Source organism: Pseudorasbora parva, chromosome 19 (assembly GCF_024679245.1).
Source record: "Pseudorasbora parva isolate DD20220531a chromosome 19, ASM2467924v1, whole genome shotgun sequence".
In the NCBI taxonomy this organism is placed as follows: domain Eukaryota; kingdom Metazoa; phylum Chordata; class Actinopteri; order Cypriniformes; family Gobionidae; genus Pseudorasbora; species Pseudorasbora parva.
This window is the reverse complement of record NC_090190.1, coordinates 18158293-18180915: the sequence shown is the minus strand read 5'-3', so window position 1 is coordinate 18180915 and position 22623 is coordinate 18158293. Positions and strand designations below refer to the sequence as shown.

The window sequence follows — 22623 nt, the reverse complement described above, 5'->3', positions numbered from 1 at the left end:
AAATGTGAATAATGCATTATATATAATTCATTCTAAAGGAAGGTCGTAGTAACCAACTATTAATGACTGAGTATTGCCAAATCCATCAGAAGGAGTTGCTAATTATCTGGATCAGTATTCTAAAGTGAAAAACATGATAAATCTCTAGTAATGACTGAAGTTATTGGCTTTAAAGGTTTTTGTAAAGTTTTGGATAGTTATGCCTGAAGTGTTGCTACATCCTTCTAAAGTTAAATACTAATTATGTGAATAAGTATTATTAATATAGTCATTGATTATTCAAGTGTTACCAATTCCAACAGAAGCCAATACTATCCAAAAACTTACAAAAACCTCAAAATCTAACAATGACTCAGGTCATTACTAGAGATTTATCATGTTTTTCACTTTATAATACAATTAATTATTTAATTGAATACACTTTAGAAAACACTTTAGAATACAATGAATAGTGTGTTACTATGACCATCACTTTGGAATTAATTGTACAGTATTTTATGCATTATTCATGAGCACTATTCATTATTGTGAGCACGATTACGTACTCATTTGTTAATCAGAGTTTCTTGTAAAAATAGTTACTAGAGTAATTAATACTGCATAACTCATTTGTCTCATAGTCATTGACTTTTACTAAAATTGTGTTATTTACAATCCCCTCTTGATATAAACATGTTTAGATAAGACCTGATTAAAAGAAAAAGAGGCACATATATCTGTTAAAACTATTTTCGTCGCATTGTAACATTATTGTACAGCCACTGTAGTGAGATGGACTTTGTATCGATGTTTTCGTGCCTTTTATGGGTCTTGTGAGTGGGAATGTACTGAATGCCAATGGAGGCCTATCTGAAGCCTTTCTCCGCAGCTTTCAACAAAAGCCCACATTGGACCCACTTTATATTAGGTGGCCTTAACTACTATGTACTAACATTGTAATTAATCATTTGATACAATGCACTTATTGTGTACATACAAGTTTTTACATTGTACTTACATTTAAAAAAAAATACCTGCATATAATTACGTCTGTAATTAATTTCTGTAGTTACATTTGTAATTCCGGTACACATAACCATATCCTTAAACTTACCCATCCCACCACACCTGTCCCTAACCCGTATCCCACCTCAATATCAGCAAAGGTGCTTTGCAATACAATTTGAACACAGTGAGTACATTGTACCCATGTTTTTGATGTAAGTACAGTACTTTAGGCCACCTAATATAAAGTGGGGCCAACACATTTGTGTTCCGAAGATGAACGAAGGTCTTACGGGTGTCCAACTACATGAGGGTGAGTAATTAATGAAATCATTTTCATTTTTGGGTGAACTAACCCTTTAAGTACATTTTGAATTTCACAGTGCAATCATGGCAAAAGAACAAAACAACTTTTTATATGAAAAACAAATATAACAAATCATGTACTGTATGCAGTATTTATTCATAATTAAATAAATTGTTTTGCTGATAATTTGCATTAGTTTTTCCCACAAAAAACCAAAAACCTGGAGATACATTAAAGCAAATCACTCTTCTTCTGTTAGAGATCAAAAGAGACCGGGGCAAGTTGTCACAGATGGAAATAATGTGTATTACATGATTTATTTGATAAAATTTCATAATTGCAATTCCTGTAGGCAAAACCAATGGTTTTAACTTGAGTCACCTTTTACATCATTGCTGTTTTATATATTATTTTGTTTTAGGCTATACCTTTGAGTACATTTCATTGGCATGCTATATACTATAGCATGGTTTCAATCATTTAGATTTCAAGGACCCCAAATATGATTCTGCTAGGCACCCCTAAAGTGTAAAATGCATCTTTTAGACCCAATTTGAACAATCATAAATAGGTCAAAGATTGTATTTGGGAAAATATACAGTTTATACTAAGTTGCATTATTTTTCCCCTACACATTAGTACTGTATATTACTATATTTATTTATTTATTTACTTTTAAATCTTATTTTTAATATAATTTTTATTTATTTTAATCTTATTTTTTAATTTTTGCATTTATACTTACATTTTTACAGTTTGAAAACCCCTGTCCTACAGCACATTTTAAATACATGTGTTACATTAAATTAACTGCATCTTTTTGGGGTGGGGGGGTGGGGGGGGGATTGTTAAATGTTCAAGGCTTTCTCAAGGAGTGAGAAATATCTAGTGAAGTAACAAGTGTGACAACTGACCCTGGTACATTATACAAGAGATGCAAAAGTTCACAGACCCAAATCCCCAAATCTGTGGGACAATAAATAAAACTTCCATCTAAGTTGAGTATAATACTTATATTAAACACGGTAATGATGACAAGTCCACAATTTTAGAATCTTTTTGAAGAATCCAGCATCTTCTACGAGAGAAGCCACATTATCGTCCTGAACCTTCACAGCATCAGTTACTTCATGGCTCTGAAACAAAGACCACATTATTGTTTATTACGACAGTGTATGTAGACTTGCAACAGATATTGACATGTGATGCCACATTTCCTGAAATATCTCTCGGAAAGGTGTCCGTGTTTAGCTAAATACCAACGTCAGTTGATGTTTTCAACCTGTTTCAACATGCTTTTTACATTATACCATTTTCAGTGTTTAATGTTAATAATATTACAAAGGTCAGAGAGCACATGTAGGCTATGTATTAAGTTATGTATTGTAAACTATGTGAAATATAGCAATGCAAATGACGTGTGAAGAATGAGTTTTAATAGCTTAAGCCACTCCCTGGCCTTTGTATTATTTTAGTGTATCCTAGAAGGTAAATGCACCAGGGTATATAAGAAAGATAATTTCCTTCATTTCATCTATTGATCAAGAGAAAAGCAGATTCAAATATATTACACATATTGTTAAAAATCAGTATATGACTGATTGATCAGTATATGACTTTGTTAGTTATTAAAAAGGTTGTTCATTGTTTGTTCATGTTAGATCGCAGTCCATTAACTAATGTTAACAAATACAACATTCGATTTTAATAATGTATTAGTAAATGTCCAAATTAAATAAGATTAATAATAGTACTGTTCATTCTTAGTTCATGTTAACTAAAGTAGTCAGCCAATGAAACTTTATTTTAAAGTGTTTCCCTTACTTTGAATTAAAGTTAAATAATCAAATAATTACTTCACTTCACTCATCAGTTTAAAGAAATCAGCATGGAGCTTAACCCAGCGATCGCTATGAATCATTGCCATTCATTATTTGACCGTGGTAACATATTAGTCGTATGTAAAAGAACTGCGTACATTGAGTTTAATCCTAATTCAATGCTAGCTTTATGAAATATGTTTACTAGCATTAGAGCCCATCTTTCTGTTCCCATATTATGCAAGCATTGTGGTCACAATAGTAAACAGTTGGTTGAATGGAGGGCTTCACCTCATGTTAACAAGCCCATTTTATGTATTTAATCGGCATTGTGTTGCTAGTGTCTCTTTGTTCATAATAAATAGATCTGCTCTCCAAGCAAATACGCCTCCACCTGTTAGTCACTCCAAACCTCTCCCCTGGTGCTTGAGAACCCCTTGAGAGCATATTAACTTACTTTTTATTTTTTAATAATAATAATAATAATAATAATGGTGTTGCATTGTTTCTCATTTTTTTCATGCTGGCATTATATTCCTATATATTATAATTTAATATATATCTTACAATTATTTGTTTATAACGTATGGATGTCTATAATGTTGAAGTTTTATTGATATACCTCTCTTATAGTGGTGTTGTGGTTATCATCTCTGAGGGTTCATTGCGTACATCCCAGCTTGGCCGCCATCTGGTCCTCCCTGTTGAAGAAACAATACAACATTTATGTGAGATCATGAACCCTATTTTAACGTTTTGAGCGCATGGTCTGAAGGCGCAGGAGAACTTAGGGTGTGTCTGAATCCACTTTTGCTAGTTTAACAACGGGCAAAAAACGGTCTGTGCACGGTCCAAAAAGGTTGTGCCTAGTCTCTTAATGAGTCATGGATGTGTTTTGGGCGCAACATGCAATAAACTAATCAGTCTCATCTCCCATTCCCTTTAAAAGCCAGTTGCCCTTGCACCATGGAGGATTCGCTATTTACATGCCAGGATTTGCGAAAGACGGAGCGCTTCTCCAGATCTTCTCTTATCCTTTTATTTTTTATATTTAAAAATGTTGGTGGGCTGCTGCACACACTGTGTGTGTAATATAAGCAGTGTGTAGGCACGTTGTGCACATAGGCGCATATTACTAATGCACCCTTTAAATAACAAAAAAACAATACTGCACTATTGACTTTAGATTAGGTTTTTGTTGGTTAATGGCGCAGTCGTTTTGGGTGGCCTCAAAATAGCAACACGCCAACAATGCACCTGAAAGACCCTTGTTTTCAGACGGACGTTTTTAGCCCATCTGTTCGCCTATGGTTGGAATGTCCTGGACATCTTGTTCAGATACATGGAATCATGGATTCTAGCAAATACCAACAAATAAAAAACCAAAGCTTAATGGATTCTGCTAGAAATCTAGCTAAAAGGCTGTGTTTGGATCTTCCCTTCAGGACAACAGTTCAAAACAAAAATTTAAATGAACAAAAAATGTTAGACTGGGTAAACCCAGCACGATCTGCCGGTGATTTGATTTCACCCCGCAACTCAGTCTGGTAACCTGTACATCAATTTCTACTGCTTCTGTTACACTTTTGCGGGAACCAATCACAGACTGGCTTATCCACCTGGCGCGCTATTGGTGGGTTTAACACGATGACAGATAGAGAAACGATGGGTCATTGCCTGTTGATCAAAACTCTTTTGGTCTGATTGGTTGAAGGCCTATCCAATTGCATACAGAGTCATTCAAATTATGCTTGTTGATGACGCCTCTTGTGCAGTAGAAAATACAGAGCAGACTCCTCAGACTAATGCTCAATTGTAAATTGAGCTTGGTCTGGTGATAGCCAGACAACAAAAATGTGTCAATGAGCACAAAATGAAGCTTCTTCCATGACCGCCCCAGTTCCCTGACCTGAACGAAAATGAGTGGGTTGAACTGAAGGGAAGAAGCACCAACATGGATCTGGGAAGTCTGTATGGAGGAATGTTCTCTGATCTTTTGTCAGGTTTTCTCCAAACTCATCAGGAATTAAAGGAGAAGACTCTATCTTGGCAAAAAGAGGTTGCAAAAAGTATTTAATAAAAGGGTGTCATTAATTATGGCCAATGTATTTTGAAGAAAAGCATTTATTTCATAATGTAATTTACAGCCTACTTTCAGTTCTTTCACTTCAATGTACATTTTTTTTTTGAATGATAGATCTAAATGAGAAATGACACAGATTCATTTTTACAGCAATCTTTGATCATATGTACCATTGGTGCCAATAATTTTGACCACATCTGTATGTATTAAGCACAATTATTATGATAATCGAATTGCTCAATACGGGGTGTGACCAAATTTCTCAATAGATTTTTTTAACTTATATTTCAGCCATAAGAAATGCCATGTTGTAGAGATGTTCTTACCAAGACTGGGTAGGTTGGGCTTTTCTCAGGTGTGTGTGGCATATATGTGGGATTGGCCAGATGTTCTTTGAAAGATGTCCTCTGATAAGGTGCATGTTCTATTATGGTGGTTGTTTCTTCCTTTTTGTCTTTTCTCCGACAGCACCAACAGCAGATCTGGGGATAAGGAAATAAGATATCACACTATAGCATTGTAACATTGTACACGAGGATCTTCTTTCCTGTTATTATTCTTCTGAAAAAGAAGTTGAAGTGCAAGCACAAGAAGTGTACAGAAATAATACACTTACGTCTAAGCAAATGTAATATTTTGGACACATAATTGCTTTTTATTTACAGTTAAATGAAAATGTATTTCTAGTTTCACTTAAGTCTTAAGTACATCTTTATATGAAAATTCATAATTGTTAAAATTATCTTTAAATATGGTTAAACTGTACTGCTGAATGTACTGAAAACATATAGGGTAATTTAATTTAAAACTTGTTTTTCATGTATTTAAATATATATAATTTATATGATATACAATATATTAACATATACAATATGTTATATTTATATAATATTTAAAAACATTTAATTTTACAGTAAAAACATTACATTACAAAGTGCACTCTTTAAAAGCATAATTAAATGTGTTACGTGTATTATAAAAGTGTTTTATAACAATATACTGTTTTTAAATTTGAAATACACTACAAGTGCACATTGAATAATATTGAATACTAATACTAAGCGCACTTCATTTTCAAAAATTGTTCTTTGTGAAACATGTGATTTTATAAACCGAAGTGTAAATGTTAAGTTTTTACCAGTAGAATGAGGATGAGGAGAAGCAGTATGATGAAGCATGCTAACACTAGCAATGCAATGGCCCAACCAGGAAGCCAATGACCACTACTTCCTGCAAAGGGAGTTGCTGATCCCCCAGGAGTTGTGGATGATGGAAAAAGCCAGGCAGGTGTGACTGTTTCTGCATTAAATTCAGTTTTTTTACTTTTTAGAATGCATTTAATTTTTTTAATGAATTAATCATGAGCATGTTATTGTTCACAGCTTATGTGCTATCTAAAGAAACATTATTAATACATAAAATGCCTATTTATTTCATCAATTGTAGCTATATCCTATAATTTTATGAAACCTTTCATCGTTTCCTGAATGCACTAAGTTAAGTCTTCAAAATGCAGTTATAACAGAATGAAATTTAATTGTGGTTGCATACGAAATTGCATACTTCCCTATTGTTTATGTTAATTCAATCTGAACATTGCCTTATGAATACATACCAGCAGTGTACTGTCTGTTGAGGGCAAGATCATTTGGTTGAGTATTATTATCAATGGCCCTCAGGAACAAATATTTGACCACAACATTGTTGATAAAAATGGTCTGAAACTGAATGGTACAATTTGCTATCATAGGCCCATTCCTGTAATCAAATGAGAAACAACATTTAGTAAATGTATTGTAATATAATGCAGAAACATCACCTTTGAGTAAAATATGTACACTTAAGCATATATATATATATATTACATATATATATATATATATATATATATATATATGAGTGTGTGTGTGTGTGTGTCTGTGTGTGTGTGTGTGTGTGTGTGTGTCTGTGTGTGTCTGTGTGTGTGTGTGTGTGTGTGTGTGTGTGTGTGTGTGTGTGTGTGCGTGTGTGTGCGTGTGTGTGCGTGTGTGTGCGTGTGTGTGCGTGTGTGTGCGTGTGTGCGTTTATACTCTTTTTAAAAGATAGTATACTTATGTTTTCATTTAATTTTCAGACACATTAAATAAAATGTATATTATATTATATATTATTATTTGAAATACGGTACATTTAGTACATTTCAAATATATTAACTTTAAATGTAATATTAAACAACACAGTTCAAATTATAATCAAACATGGATGTGTTTTAGTTTTAGTCAACATATCAAAACAAGTGTACTTTAATGCATGACAAAGGATTACTTAATGATTTAAAATCTACTTTAAAATTCAACTTTTAGTTTGACATTATTACAAAGGCAACTCATGAAAGTGTACTCTCTTTAAGTACACTGTCCTTTTCCTTCATTATTCTGCAAGTACAGTTTAAGCGCACTTGTTTTTCACAAGAGCATGCCCTTATATTCTCATCAGTTCATCTGAAAAATGTCTTTAGAAAAAGAATCAAATGAGGTTTACCTGAACTGTATGTTTGTTACCCCTCTGTAGGTCTCTCTTGTGTCACAGTTAGAGCAATTAAAGGCCGCGTCCAACTGTGAAGGTCATAAAAGATCATGGTTGCAGAACTCTTAGGGTCAACAGCAATTTTCATGCAGCTACTTCAAATGTGTTTGCTTTTATTTGTAAAATGGTACTGACATCTGTACTTATAAATCACAGGAAACACTTACAACTCCAGAAACCTCGGCATACAACTTCTTGTACTGCTGTGAGGTTTTATTAAGGAGGGAGTCATTGAAGACGCGGTTGGTGATCTCCATGCAGAGGGAAAACGAGTAAAGGGGTGAAGAGTAGACGTTTGGGGCTGACTGGAGCTCCTCGATAATCTTTAAAATGCTCAAGGGCTGAGCACCTACAAAAACAATAGGCGTATTCATTGCCATGTTAGTAACCATCTAGTCACCATCTAATTATAATGACAGACAGACAGACAGACAGACAGACAGACAGACAGACAGACAGACAGACAGACAGACAGACAGACAGACAGACAGACAGATAGATAGATAGATAGATAGATAGATAGATAGATAGATAGATAGATAGATAGATAGATAGATAGATAGATAGATAGATAGATAGATAGATAGATAGATAGATAGATAGATAGATAGATAGATAGATAGATAGATAGATAGATAGATAGATAGATAGATAGTGATATGCTACCTATTAGATTATGAATATTTAGGGAACAGACGCATATATATATTTCAAAAATATATAATTTATTTAATTCATTCCTTTTTCTATGTCTAACTTATGAGGTTGGTTGTTTTATGTTTTGTGGCTGTGTATTTTTTCCAAAATAGTCATAATCTCCACACTGTAAAATAATAATAATAATAATAATAATAATAATAATAATAATAATAATAATAATAATAATAATAATAATAATAATAATAATAATGGCTCCAAATGAAAATGTTCTAGTGATAGATCACATCAAAAATTTTCAGTTGGCCGATTTGAAATTCTGTGAACTGATGCAATTTAATTCACAGAAATTCAATTTGGCAAAGTGAAAAATATCTGTCACTTGAACATTTTCAATTGGAGACCTGCATTTTCTTTTACAGTGCATGAAAAATGTGTTTTATTAACTATTCAAGACTACTGACAATAGTTGCAAATTGTTATATATTATTTTTAATGTATCAAAAATGTAATGAGATCAAGTATTTTCCAAATGTAATAGTCTTTTTAAATTATTTTAGCTCTTTGTTCTTACTGGCATATTTGTTTCTTGAATTATGTTCTTGATTCATTGACTTGACAAAGTACAACCTGTGTTTGTCACACACAAATTTTATCATAATACAAGCAATAAAGCATATTCTTCCTCTCCTAAAAAAAAAAAAGCTGCTGTAAAGATTTGTTAAACTAATATGGACTTCGACAAGCTGAATGTGGGAGTCAATGAATGAAATAAAGAGAAAGTGAGTGACCATAACAGTTTGTTCACATGAACAAACTTGGTTTTCAAAACTGTTTTTTGTTGGTTTAACTTAAAAAAGTAAGTAACCTGGTTGCCTTAAAATTTGAGTTTTTGAAATTAAAAATTTGAGTTGATACAATGAAGGAAATTTGTTTAATAAATAGAAACTCAAAATATTATTGTATCTGAACCACATAAAAAATGTAATAAATCATGAAAATAGCACTATTTGGCATGTTTCACTGCGTCATCAGAAATAAAACACAATTACCCAATATGCTTACAAAATCTTTTAATATTATTTTAATAAAGGTTGTCGAATCTCAAAAAAAAATTCATTGTATTAACTTAAAATGTTAATATAAATGAACTCAAAATTATTTTAAAGATATTTCATTAGCCTACATGTAAAAGTTTTTACGCACCTGTTGCAGAAAACAGCAGGAAGAACAATGCTGCCCCAGTGTAATGTAACTCAAGGTGCCTCATCCTGAAGAAACTGGAACTGGATTCAAATTCACTGAATGTTGAAGTATTCCTCTAAAAATGTCTTGTGTAGAGTGGCACTGATGGTAAATGAAGTATAATCTTTTATTTGCACCGCTTTTATCCAGAGACAGACTGCCAATCACACATGATACACAGTACACGTCAATCAATCATGGATGGAGGCGTGGCTTTATGGGACCTAAAGTTAGTAACAGATTATGAATCATCTCAATTCTTTTGTTTTGCTCCATCCGCTTTTTCATTGTTCTTCACTGAGATCCATGGACCTCCGTCAAAGCCATTTTGTTTGACCTGCACGCAATACACTGCTTGCGTCAAATCGGTATAACTTGGCTGTGTTTAACCAGAGGTTAATGCGTCTGACAATGGTCTGCTGCACCCTAAGGAGAGGGATACATGTGCACTGCACAGGATGTGTTGTCATGGAAACATATTGTAAACAATGGACACTGGTTCATGGGACAAAATCATATTTCTGGCATGTTAAATATATTGTGGAGAGGCATGAATTAGATTTTTACTAATATGTGAGAATAATAAAAATAAAATAAAAAGCCAAAAAATATTATTATATTATCTAATTATATTAATATAAATAAATACAATATAGGCCTATATTTATTTTATATTTTCATGTATTATTAGTTTTTTTCTTATTTTACTGGCCTATAGTTTGAAGTAAAAAAAGCTACAGAACAAAAATGTAGTTAATGTTCAAACCAGAAACTGTTATTAAAAACTGAATTAAAAAACAACATGAATCTTGCACTTACTTGCTTTCATTTTGAAAACACAGTTAAAACTTTTAGTTGTAATCATCTGCCAATATTAGTCGCCTTTTATCTTGTATTGACGGTGTGTGTTTAATAGAATTTATTGAACTATTTACAGACACAAACTGTAGGCTATGGTTTGAGGATAGAACATTAAATGCTTATTTAATTGTCTTTATCGGGTGCTTCGTTGGAAAAACAAATGTAAAGTTCAAGACCATACTTACATTCCATAACAAGTTTCCACCCTAATATTTGACTTAAGCAATAGGCAAAATAAATGTCTCACATAGGCTACAGCTATGACAATGACATTTGCTTTTGCCAGATACCTCTGTCAGTTTCAGTGATGTGAAATCGTGTAAGTGGATACAGCCATTGGTGCCACCTGCTGGAATAAATATAATATCGAACCGATTCCAAAGTGACACATGCCTAGTTCTCCTCCAGGGGGCGCTAAGACACATTTCTTAAAACCTTCCAATATTTTATCATAGCATTACTCATAAAGAATAAAACCAAATCTTCAAACTATTCTTAGGGTAAAGTCGAACAATCGCCTCAAATCTATTTCACCCTTAGGCCTACTCAAAATCAAACTTGATTAAAAAAAATTGATCTTCCAGAATCAGATCATCCATTCAATAGACAGTTCATTACACACACAAAAAGAAAATGGAGAACACAGCATCCAGAGTTGAAGTTAGCTATAGTTTTGCAAAAAACAGAGTGCATGAGATTTGCAAATGGATCACTGCCTGAACTTGATTAAGGTTTGGCAGGAAAATATTTGACAAATTGGTTTACGCTATTTGGGAATTTTCTCAAAGAATGGAGTTTAGTGTTTTCGCAATTCTGAAAATATATGCATGTCTGATGTGTGTGAAATATTTGCACCGCAGAACTGAAAAAAGGGGACATTCTACCAGTAGGCCTACATTTTCACTTATAAAAAATCTTGGGGGGAAAAGATCTTATTCTTAAATCTGAACATTGAGTCATATGAGGACTTGTTATGAGAAACACATATCATGCCATTTCAGCATGTTTTTATGATTAAATAAAATACGTATTAATACACATTGCACCTCTAAAATATCAGGCCCTGTCACAGACAAATTTGTGTGTTAGAATGGTTTCCTGATGATATATACACCCTTAAAAATAAAGGCGCCAGGAAAAACCAAAAAAAAATAGGGTTTCACACAGTGATGTCGAAGAACCATTTTTGGTTTTGTGAAAAGTTCTTTAAAGAAAGATTTTTTTTCTAACCATTTTATAGTCTAAAGAACCTTTTACACCCTGGCAAAAAAAAAAAACATTTAAGAACCTTTATTTTTTAAGAGTGTATATATAGCATTTTCTTATAGGTCAAATGTCCCTGATTGTATCTAACATGGTTTTGTAATTCCTGTAAGAAATATAAGCAACTTTTTGGTCTACTGTAGTACACAAACTTGTTGATCGAGGTTTTTTTTTTTTTCATAACGTTTTTAACATAAAACTATGAAAGCACCTGCTCCATTTTGGCTGAGGACAAAGACAAGATTTGTAATTTGAAAAAGTTTTTTAATAAAGAAAAAAACCTAATAAATCACATATTCCTTTACAAAACAAATCACAGAAACCAACCATGCAGTCAGTTTTAGACAAGTTTGTAATGGTTGCAATACTTTTTATGCACTGTAAACAATTCCAGAACAGATCATGTAAGTTTCTGGAATGACACATAAATAATATGGCGACTTTTCAAATTCTCGCAAATCAGAGAAAAACGAGGAAAAGCTTTAAAATATATATTTATATAACTCCGCCTCCAACAACTCGCAACCTACTCAACGTGATTTCTCACGACGACACCTATTTCAGAAATATCTGTCAGGAAGTGATATTTTATAAGTGTAATACAATACACCATTAGGATAAGATTTGTTGTAACCACTTCTTAATAACAGCTGTAATAGCGATGTAATCAACTGTAATGCATGCTGTCAGTAGGAACTTTTTACCCGAGGAGTCTTTCTGGTTGGATTGTAAACTGAGACGGACCACACGTGTACATGTGCCGGATGTAAACACAACTACCCACGTGTTCAACTAGGCTCCTGATGACTGTGCCTTGCACACATGGCTGTACATTCAGCAGGCAGCTGTTGATCTGTGCACATATTTACGGAAGATTCAACCTGAAACACATTTTAAGGTAAGCTGTTCTGGGGCTAATCTATTGTTGCTTAAAATACATCATCCTTGTGCATCTATCTTGCAGATTTTATCATGGGAATGAATGTTATTTATTGCTATTGGCTAGTTGTATACTCATGCACATGTGTCGACCATACAGGCACAGTAATGGCAGGCAGGGGCAGAGGTCGTGGAAGAAGCCAGTTTACCTTCAGTGTGGACGCACTGGGTTTTGGAAGGGGCGATCTTCTACCCACATCTACACATACACCCTCTCCTCTTTTTCCTGTAAGTGTTTAATTGTATTTTCAGTGTCTTTACATTGTAATATACTCTGTAATATACAATATCCTGTCATTTTTATACACATACACCCTCTCCTCTTTTTCCTGTAAGTGTTTAATTGTATTTTCAGTGTCTTTACATTGTAATATACTCTGTAATATACAATATCCTGTCATTTTTACAGAAAAAAACCTGGCAGCTGTGGTTTTAAAACATTTTTACAGAACAACCTGTTAGTTTTACATTTTAAAACTGTAATTTTATATAAAGGAAACATTTTAAACAGGTAAATCTTACAGCACTTTTCGGCTGAACAAGCTGTTCATGAATTAAGTTTTGTACCTTTAAAACATACAGACAATTGCGATAATGACACAGGTGCTAAAGAGAGAACACATGATGAATCAAAGTTTGTCACAGGTAGTAGCTTTTCCGTAAGCTAAGGTAAATATTAATATAAAGAGGACTCTGCACCATACAGTGTTATGATGCACACATGTACAAAACACCATCATAGTAAGTAACACACAAGACACTAAAATAATGCAATAAAAACTTATTTCACAATTTAAGATGTAACATAAAACCGATGTACATAACTGACTACAAACTAAGAAAAGAAATTGTGAAGTGTCAAAATTTTGGTAATGTGAAATCTTTATAAGTCTTTTTTACCAAAAATTGTATTTTACTGTAAAATCTTGTGAAATGTAAGGTTCGATCTATTGCAGTTTTTTGTACAGAGTAAGGGAACTTACTTTTAACCAAGCATCAGGTTTTTACAGTAGCATGAATAACAAACTTTTTTTTTTACTGTCTTTAAAAAAACAATAAAGATTATTATTACACTTATATAAATGCTATAAACGTCTAACTGCTTATTTGTGAGAAATGATTAATCGGAGAAAAAGGTCTTGGTTGAGTTTAATAGTTTTTTCTTTTTTTTCAGCCTATGCAATTTAGACCAGTGCCTCTGCCTACAGGAGAAGAGGTGGACTATATGCTGGCTTTAAAGCAGGAGCTAAGATCCTCCAGCAAGAATCTGCCATTCCACATAAGAGAAGCCAGAACAAAGACAGGTAAAATGGGCAAGAGTGGACAATTCTGAGCACAAAGGATGAAGATCCAATGTGACTTACGCCCTGTTTACACCTGGTATTAAGATGCGTATATGACGATCAGATCACAAGTGGATGACACAAAATACAGGTGTACACGGGGTCTAAAAGTGTCCACTGTCAACCACTTCTAGATGTAGTCAAAGACCGGATTGCTTTAGTAGTGTAAACACTCATGTGGTCGAACAGTACAAAAGACCAAATATTATCCAACTACTGACCTAATGCGTAAACATCATGGGAAGTGCAATAGCCAGACAGAATTTAAAGGTGCAGTGTGTAGTATTTATGAGAATCTATTGACAGAAATGCAATATAATATACATAACTTTGTTTTCAGAGGTGTATAAAGACCTTACAAAATGAGCCGTTATGTTTTTAACATAAAAAACATTTCTATCTCCATACATCGCGGGTCCCCTTACAGTGAAGTCGCCATTTTGCGCTGTCATGTTTCTCCAGTAGCCCTAAAACAAACCTCTTTACAGAGCACTAGCTACTCTCTGCTGTCTCATAGCTTCGAAAGGGTGGGGTGAGCGGTGGGCATTTAGAATTCGCAATCTCATTGCTAGATGCCGCTAAAATATACACAGTGCACTTTTAAGCTCTGTCAGCTGAAGACCCATGTTTGGTTTGAAGATGAAAAATATACCAAGAACAATGTTCTCGCACCATCAATGATCTCTAGCGCACACTCACTGTGTTCGTTGTGGGGTTGCGTCTATCAAAGCAGAAACAAAAGCTGCTGCTCTGTATGTTTTTTCCTTCGTCTCTGTCGCATGTTCACATGTAGGGGGATTTAAAGGGTTAGTTCACCCAAAAATGAAATTTATGTCCTTAATGACTCACCCTAATGTCGTTCCACATCCGTAAGACCACCATTCATCTTCGGAACACAGTTTAAGATATTTTAGATTTAGTCTGACAGCGTAAGTGTAGGCACACTATACTGTCCATGTCCAGAAAGGGAATAAAAACATCATCAAAGAAGTCCATATGTGGCATCCGTTAGTTAGAATCTCTTGAAGCATCGAAAATACATTTTGGTCCAAAAATAACAAAAACTACAACTTTATATGGTTTAAATGGTCAATGAATCAGCAGATTGATTCATGATTTGGATCGCATGTCATACTGCCAAACTGCAGAAATCACATAACATTAGCGATCTGAATCATGAATCAATACGCTGATTCATAGCCGTTTTAATCTTTATTTGAGGTTTGAAAACAAACGCGGAAGAGAAGACAAAGCTAAATAAAGTTTTAGTTTTTGCTGACGAAATTATGTAGTCATTAATTACATAAATTTCATTTTTGGGTGAACTAACCCTTTAAGGGTGATTGGGACGCTTTTTCCAAGTTATCTCAATGGCAAAATATGTCCCAATTTGTCCTGAATTCACCCTAAATTAATTGAGCTTATTTTGTCCATTAGATCGAAAGATCTGAAATAGCCCATACATTTACCCACCCATAGACCCTCCCCTCATAGAAATCAGAACAGTGGTTGAAATTGGATAAAAGAGATGGTGTCAACTGGTATGTCTGCTTTTGATCCGATCGACCAGTATGCATCTTAATACCAGGTGTAAAAACAGGGCCTTAGAAAAATAGGTCATGCAATCTCTGGATTTACATTTGAACTGTGGGCAGTCTCTAAAATATTCAAAGCTAACGGCCCATCAGGCATGGATGGTCTATGAAAGACCAGGTTCGAACGGCTCTTTATTGTCTTCTCTTTTTTTTAGATGTGGCACGTTACTCTGATAAATACCAAAATGGTGAGCCGAAGAACAACACAATCGAATGGAGTCCAGGTGAGACACAATAGATGATTAAGCAGGAGAAATCCATCAGTCGAACATAGAAACCTGAAATCTGGGATTTGAATCCTCCACTGCATTCAAGTTTCATGAAGCCTTTTGTCTCTTTGCGTTTTACATGTATAAGTGTTTGAAGCTATGAATTCCAAGGACTGGTATCATCCAAAAGGACACTACACCATTGATCAAAAGTGACAGCAAAGGCATTTAAAATGTTACAAAAGATTTCCATGTTGTTTTTAAACTTTCTATACATAAAATAAGCTTGAAAAACACGTATCGCTGTTACCACAAACATAGAAAGCAGTATGATTTTTTTTCAACATTGATAATTATAAGAAATGTTTATTGAGTAGCAAATCATAATATTAGAATGATTTCTGAAGGATCATGTGACTGAATACTAGAGTAATGATGCTGAAAATTCTTACCGAACACAGAATTTTGAATGGTAGTGTAACAACTGGAAGTTCTCTATTAAATTCAATCGCTACTAAATGATTTAAAATTTTAGTTTTAATGTAATTATTTTAAATTATTGTATTTATTCAGTAACCATGGATGGAAATTAATTCGGCAAAACATGTAAGAAACTCCATGTACCACTGTAGAGCAGTTTTAATGAGAAATCTTCTTTATTTATTATGCTACAACTGACTTATTACATTTTATATTAAAGAAAATGTAAAAGTCAGGTCTCTTTAAAAAAATATTTGATGTCATTCCAGACTGGAGCCGACTGCCAAAAGAACTTTGTATTAAAGTACGGAAGCCCCGAAAAACACGTGAGAAAATCTATTATTATTATTATTACCGTGTGTAGGTTCACGTTCTAATGTACTAAATGCTACCCAATACATGTTCAAATATGAGTAAACCATGTTTCTTTTTAATGTCTTTGTTCCGTAGTCATAGCTGCTAAGTCCCAACGAAAACCAAAAGTAGCTGCAGGCAAAGAAGAGGTTCTCCAGAAGCTAGAGGTATGAGTTCACTGAAACTATAATGTTTTATATTGGTTTAGCTGTGCATAATGTTTTAAACATGCATGGACATTCAAATAAATCGAAAGAACAGACTGATGTTGAGCTAACTGAAAGACTTCAAATAGAAACGCAAAATATGCAGAAACTTAAAATATGCTATTGACAAATTGTATTAAACACAGACAAATTAGCCAAGTGCTTTCTCTTAATTAGCACATTAATAATGTTCATTTCATGGAATGACATTTAGACACTTGAGAAAAAAGAACAAGAGCAGCATTCTGAGGAAGAGGAGGAAGAGGAGAAGAAAAAGAAACAGAATAATGAAGAGGAAGAACCAGATGTGGAAGAAGATTATGATGAAGAGGAGCTTGAAGATGTAAGAATTTTTGACGAAAATAGATCTTGCAATATTTGTGATGCTGTCATTTACCTTTCTTTCTTTCTTTCTTTCTTTCTTTCTTTCCTTCTTTCTTTCTTTCTTTCTTTCTTTCTTTCTTTCTTTCTTTCTTTCTTTCTTTTAAAAGAAATAGTTTGTAGAATCAATGTTCATTATCATTGCATCAAAATTAGCCCATATTTATTTTCGGTATATGAAAAGAGGGGCTTGAGTTTGGTGTCCAGCCTTATTTGTTTGAGTCGCGAGAGGCATCAAAGCTTGTGCTACTCCTACATTCTGTCATATATCGCGTCAGTCGTTACTCTTTTTGGCTTAAGCCGACTTGTGTAGGCCATCTGCCGGAAGCAAATTATTGTAGTCTATAAAGTTTTAAATATGGATATTTTTCTTACAAAAACCCATCGCTTTGCTTCAGAAGGCCTTTATTAATACCCTGGAGTCATATAAATGACTTTTATAATGGATGGATACACTTTTTTGGACTTCAAAATCAGGACCACCATTCACTACCATTATAAAGCTTGGAAGAGCAATGGTATTTTTATTATGAAGGAAGATACACCTAGGATGAGTAAATCATGGGATTATTTTCATTTGTAGGTGTACTAACCCTTTAACCATTATCTTCATTTGTGGTTCATATAGCAACGAAAGTCATTTGGTGAAGGGTGGCAGAATTGTCTTTTTCTGCAAACTATCTTTTTAAATAACCTAGAAAGGATCCCATTAAACCATTTTTAACAGCAGAATATGTGTACTGTGTTTCAGGAGACAGACTACATCATGTCTTACTTTGACAACGGAGAGGAGTTTGGAGCAGATAGTGACGACAATATGGACGAAGCTGTCTACTAATGTATATAAGTTCTTATCTGGGGATGCATAATTCTATGAGTGACACCGAAAGTATGTATTTTAAGAAGAAGTGTCTTAATTCAAACGTGTTCTGTTTCAACCTGACACATGCTGAATCAGGTCAAGACAAGTGACTGAATTTGATTTCATGAATATTGTTATTAGGATCAGAGATTCAGTGCTGCTACTGAGACGCTGTTCTGTGGTTTGTAAGCTGCTTCACGCAAACGGCGTGATCAACACAGACACTGCTGCTATTCTAACAGTGTGCTGGAATTTTACTGAAAGACTATTTAATTGTGCTTTTAATTTAATTATTGTCATTTGAAAGCTCTGCTTAAAAAGGGAACACACAGAAGCCATTATTCCTTTTTGTCATAGAAGAGGACACTACAGACCATATTTAATGCATCTCATGTTTACTGTACACCTGATAATGCCTTGAATTGCAAATTACAACTGTATGAGAGAAATGTCATCCGTGTTTTGTTTTTGTCTGAGTGTGTGAAAAAAATCTTCTGGACTACTTTTTTATGTTTTTTTTTCTGGAGTTTGACATGCCCATTCTTTATTCAGTTCCGTTACTTGTATAGGGACATGAGAGACTAAGAGTTGACATTCAGTCATCAGAAAAGTGTCTTCTTTTAAGTTTCACAAATGAAAGAAAGTGATATGCGTTTGTATGACTTGATTGTGAGTAAATGTTGACATTTTAATTTGAGCTTTTTTTTTTTTAAAGGGTTACTTCAGTGATTATGGCTTTGTATCAGTAGAAACCCTGGAGTATATTCAAATGATCGATCATTTCACATTTCTACTACATTAGTGACCCAGTTTAAATACAGATTCATCTTCCCGACGCTGAAGTACCCCTTTAAGAGTAGAGTAACGTCATATGTCAAACATTTGGCTAATGTGTCTGCAGCCGGCAGATGGCGATATTTCCCTTCAGTGTATACATATTATTAGCTGAGCATTTGCAATAAGTCACCTGATAAAGCTTTAACATCCTCGTGTCATCAAGCAATATCAGCACTTTCAAAAAAGAAAGGACATTTCAACCACGACTCAGTTTATTACATTTTTTTACAGTGTTTTATTTTAGAAAAAATGTGTCTGGAGGCTATTGTATGCCCTATCTTTCTGCAGTTTGGAAATTTTGTTTTGGTGTGTTGAGCACTAGACATGCATTGTTTTACTGCAACATGACAAATTTACGTTTCTTGCACAGCAACATTTTGCATTCCTAACAGTTGAGCAAACAAAACTTAATGAAAAATATAAGTGTCTGTATATATATATGAAATAAGTGAAATGTGTAAAAAGCAACTTCATCATTACAAATGTGTAGTTACAAATATATTTAAATCAATGACATAAGAGTTTAAATAGAAATGACATTAAAGTGTAATGTAAATGTTTGTCAGAACATATATATTTTAAAGACGAGCCGAATTACATACGCAGATGTGGGCCTACATATAAGTCCAACATAAGTGGGTCAAATTACTAAGTGATCACATGCAGATAACAACAAAATTGCAATTAAAAAATAAGCTCTGTTTACACTTATGTATATTCTTTTCACACTTACGTATGTTATTTAGGTAGGCAACTCTTTTAAAGTATGCGGAAGTATCGTTTCACAAGGAGCTACACGACCTGCACTAGATCTACACTACTTGCATGCAGAATTTTCCGTCAGTCCCTGAGAAAAACATGTTTTTCAACGTATGCCACAGGGCCGTGAAGGACAAGGATGTGAAATGTCAACAAAAAGATGCAGACTCACCTGACTTAGCCCCCTATCTGTGTGTTGACATATAGCACAACTGAGACTAGAAGCTAGAGAAACATAAAAATACCTGGTTTACTTATGGAATGTATTTGGACCAGCATGTGACTTTGTTGAATAATCATGGGATGTTATACAGCAACCAAATGCCTTCAGTCTTGGCGGTAATACATGTACATTTAACATAAACTAGTACAGGATTCGCGTTTTATTAGCATTTTTGGTTACACTTTTACGGTGTTTTACAGTGTAAGTATGCATTTAAGTACTGTTTAATAATCACTATGAATAAGGTGGATTGGGGTTTGGTTTAGGGTTAATTTCAGGAATTATTCATAATTGATAGCTAGTTAGGCCTCTAGGCCTACTACAAAATATATATTGTTAGAAACTATTTATTAAACCTTTTAGAAAACAAGTTTTTTTTTTTTCAGGAGGTTTTCTGACCATGTTAATAGTTTAGACTGAGACCTTCACATAGCCTATCAAATATGATAGGCTACAGAAGACTTGCATTTGCAGCTGCATGGAAAATTCGTGTGTCTGTGAACTTACATCTATGAGCAGCCAGCACCATATATTTCGCACGCATTCGCCCTGTCAGCAAGCTTAATGTGGAGGATCCCAAAAATATGTCTCGGTACGCCATGCATGGCAGTGCACAAACATATTTCATAAGCACACGTACTGCACGTGGCTTTTGCAAGCAAGAATTGTATAATGTCTCTATTTGTAAGGCTAATAGTCAGGTTTACTCTTTGTGGGCCTTTTGGTTACATAAATAGGTGATAGCATACTGCATGTTGACAACATGTGCGAACGTGTAGGCTAGGCTACGTGCATGTGTGACTTCCTTGTCCTTCTGCCGTACTCAGCGTGCCTTTGTGGTAAGAAGAACACAGTGTACAGCCACAAACCTTATGCATCCAAGCAATATTTGCTTTGTCCTACTGACTTACAGATGGAGACAACTGACCTGGTTTTTACTTTCACTTTTGGTAGGCCTACATTTTTATTTTATTTTTATGTAAGAAATTACAAGCATGCAAATAAAAATAAACTATTGTAATATATTTTCCAGAAACAAGCTGGGTGCTAATGCTAAGATCTAGCCTGCTTACCCTCCCAGTTCTATTTACGGCCACATAGTGTCAGCGTTACTCATTTCAGCATGACAAATTGCCACCAAAACTTAGATCAAGTTTCCAGGGTGGTACTGTAACATTATGTAACTGCGGTTGTTGTCATTACAGGTAGCCTATAATTGAATGATTTGTGTTGGTGAGACTCTGTTCTCCTTTGCATTTACATTTCACTTGCTTCTCAACAATTGATGTAAATTGCCGTGCATTGATAAAAAATCTACTTAAAATCAAACAATTTATTAATATTATTACAATGAAAGCACAATATGTTATTGTTAGACATTTTAAATATACCTTATTTCACCTTATGAAAAGAAGTGCACGTATTTAATATGCTCATGTAGTACGTAGCGGGACACAAAATAGCGTAGGAAGACTACAAACGGGGTTAGCTTTGACACATCTTTTGTGTGTGTGTGTGTGTGTGTGTGTGTGTGTGTGTGTGTGTGTGTGTGTGTGTGTGTGTGTGTAATTAACAGTTTAGATAGTTATTTAATGCTGATATAAGCAGAAGTCTGGGTTTAAATCCCAGTTGTGCATGTGGGGCGTTAAGTTGTGCCCTTATTAGAATTATTATAGTCAAGATAAAAACACTGTATAAACCACAATTGCACAAGACATGTGGGGAATTAATATGGGGCAAAATAAATACTCTGAACCCCCAAGTAATTTTTACACAAACTGAGGAAGTCAAAAAATGTAAGGCCTACTTTGTTTCCCTGCTCTCCCCCAAGACAACATCATAGTGTCAGTCCACATCTGGGACTGATACACATCTGTATAATTACATGTATACCAGTTGTGGGCCGGATATGGGCCGACACTAGGTTGCTGTCTTGGCTTCAAATCAAAGTATATATTTTTAAACTGTACTTGCAGATAATACAATATTAATAAAATAGAAGGCTTATATAAAAGGCCACTTAAAGGAAGTACACTTTCATGACTGTTTCTTAATACACTTAAATTGAAATGTGCACTTTGTAATAATGTCAAATAAGTTTTACTTTAAAGAAAATGTTTATATATATATATATATATATATATATATATATATATATATATATATATATATATATATATAATTATTATTATTTTTTATTTTCTATATTTTATTTTTTTATTTTTTACTTTAAAGAAGTACACTTATTTGAATATGTTCAAGTTTCAATACAAGCAGTACAATTTTAATTTCAAAGACAATAAGTAATTATGAAGTTACATATAAAGATATACCCTACTTTAGTAGATAGAATAATGAAATTACAGCTAACACTTTATTTTAGAGTTTCCTTGTTACATACATAACTGTAATAATTAAATTATGCATACATGCAACTTTTCCCAAACCAATCCCTAATCCTAACCCTCTAAACATATTATGTACATGTAGTTAATTAACATTAATAATGTATAAATAATTAGTATTACTTTTTAATTACAGTATGACTCAGTATACTCAAAATATATAATTACACTGTAAAAAGGACACCCTAAAATAAGGTGTAACCAAAGATGCACTTATGTTCTACTTAAGTAAGTAAGTGAAAAAG

At 33.8% G+C, this 22623-nt stretch overlaps 2 protein-coding genes across 2 annotated transcripts; one reads left to right on the top strand and one right to left on the bottom strand.

The window, feature by feature from the left end:
- Positions 1–2138: 2138 nt before the first annotated feature.
- si:dkeyp-92c9.4 (mucin-1) lies at positions 2139–9996 on the bottom strand. Its single transcript, XM_067426670.1, has 8 exons — positions 9623–9996; positions 7927–8108; positions 7715–7788; positions 6810–6952; positions 6333–6493; positions 5521–5676; positions 3734–3812; positions 2139–2427 (listed from the first exon to the last, which is right to left on the bottom strand). Exons 1-7 carry the CDS (start codon positions 9684–9686, stop codon positions 3759–3761), a joined length of 834 nt encoding a protein of 277 aa, XP_067282771.1. The 5' UTR covers positions 9687–9996; the 3' UTR covers positions 2139–2427; positions 3734–3758.
- A 2529-nt stretch (positions 9997–12525) lies between these two features.
- On the top strand, positions 12526–18608 carry polr3gla (RNA polymerase III subunit GL a). Its single transcript, XM_067425478.1, has 8 exons — positions 12526–12683; positions 12825–12952; positions 13899–14028; positions 15818–15886; positions 16621–16677; positions 16802–16872; positions 17126–17254; positions 18044–18608. Exons 2-8 carry the CDS (start codon positions 12833–12835, stop codon positions 18128–18130), a joined length of 663 nt encoding a protein of 220 aa, XP_067281579.1. The 5' UTR covers positions 12526–12683; positions 12825–12832; the 3' UTR covers positions 18131–18608.
- Positions 18609–22623: the final 4015 nt, after the last annotated feature.

Excerpts from the sequence above, each read along its gene's own strand:
- si:dkeyp-92c9.4 (XM_067426670.1), bottom strand. The coding sequence starts at position 9,686 with ATGAGGCACCTTGAGTTACATTACACTGGGGCAGCATTGTTCTTCCTG. Across the intron at positions 8,109-9,622 it reads CCTGCTGTTTTCTGCAACAG|GTGCTCAGCCCTTGAGCATT; the intron begins GTGCGTAAAAAC and ends TTGTTTTTGTAG. Across the intron at positions 5,677-6,332 it reads TCCTCATCCTCATTCTACTG|ATCTGCTGTTGGTGCTGTCG; the intron begins GTAAAAACTTAA and ends CCTTATCCCCAG.
- polr3gla (XM_067425478.1), top strand. The coding sequence starts at position 12,833 with ATGGCAGGCAGGGGCAGAGGTCGTGGAAGAAGCCAGTTTACCTTCAGT. Across the intron at positions 14,029-15,817 it reads AGAAGCCAGAACAAAGACAG|ATGTGGCACGTTACTCTGAT; the intron begins GTAAAATGGGCA and ends TCTTTTTTTTAG. Across the intron at positions 15,887-16,620 it reads CACAATCGAATGGAGTCCAG|ACTGGAGCCGACTGCCAAAA; the intron begins GTGAGACACAAT and ends ATGTCATTCCAG.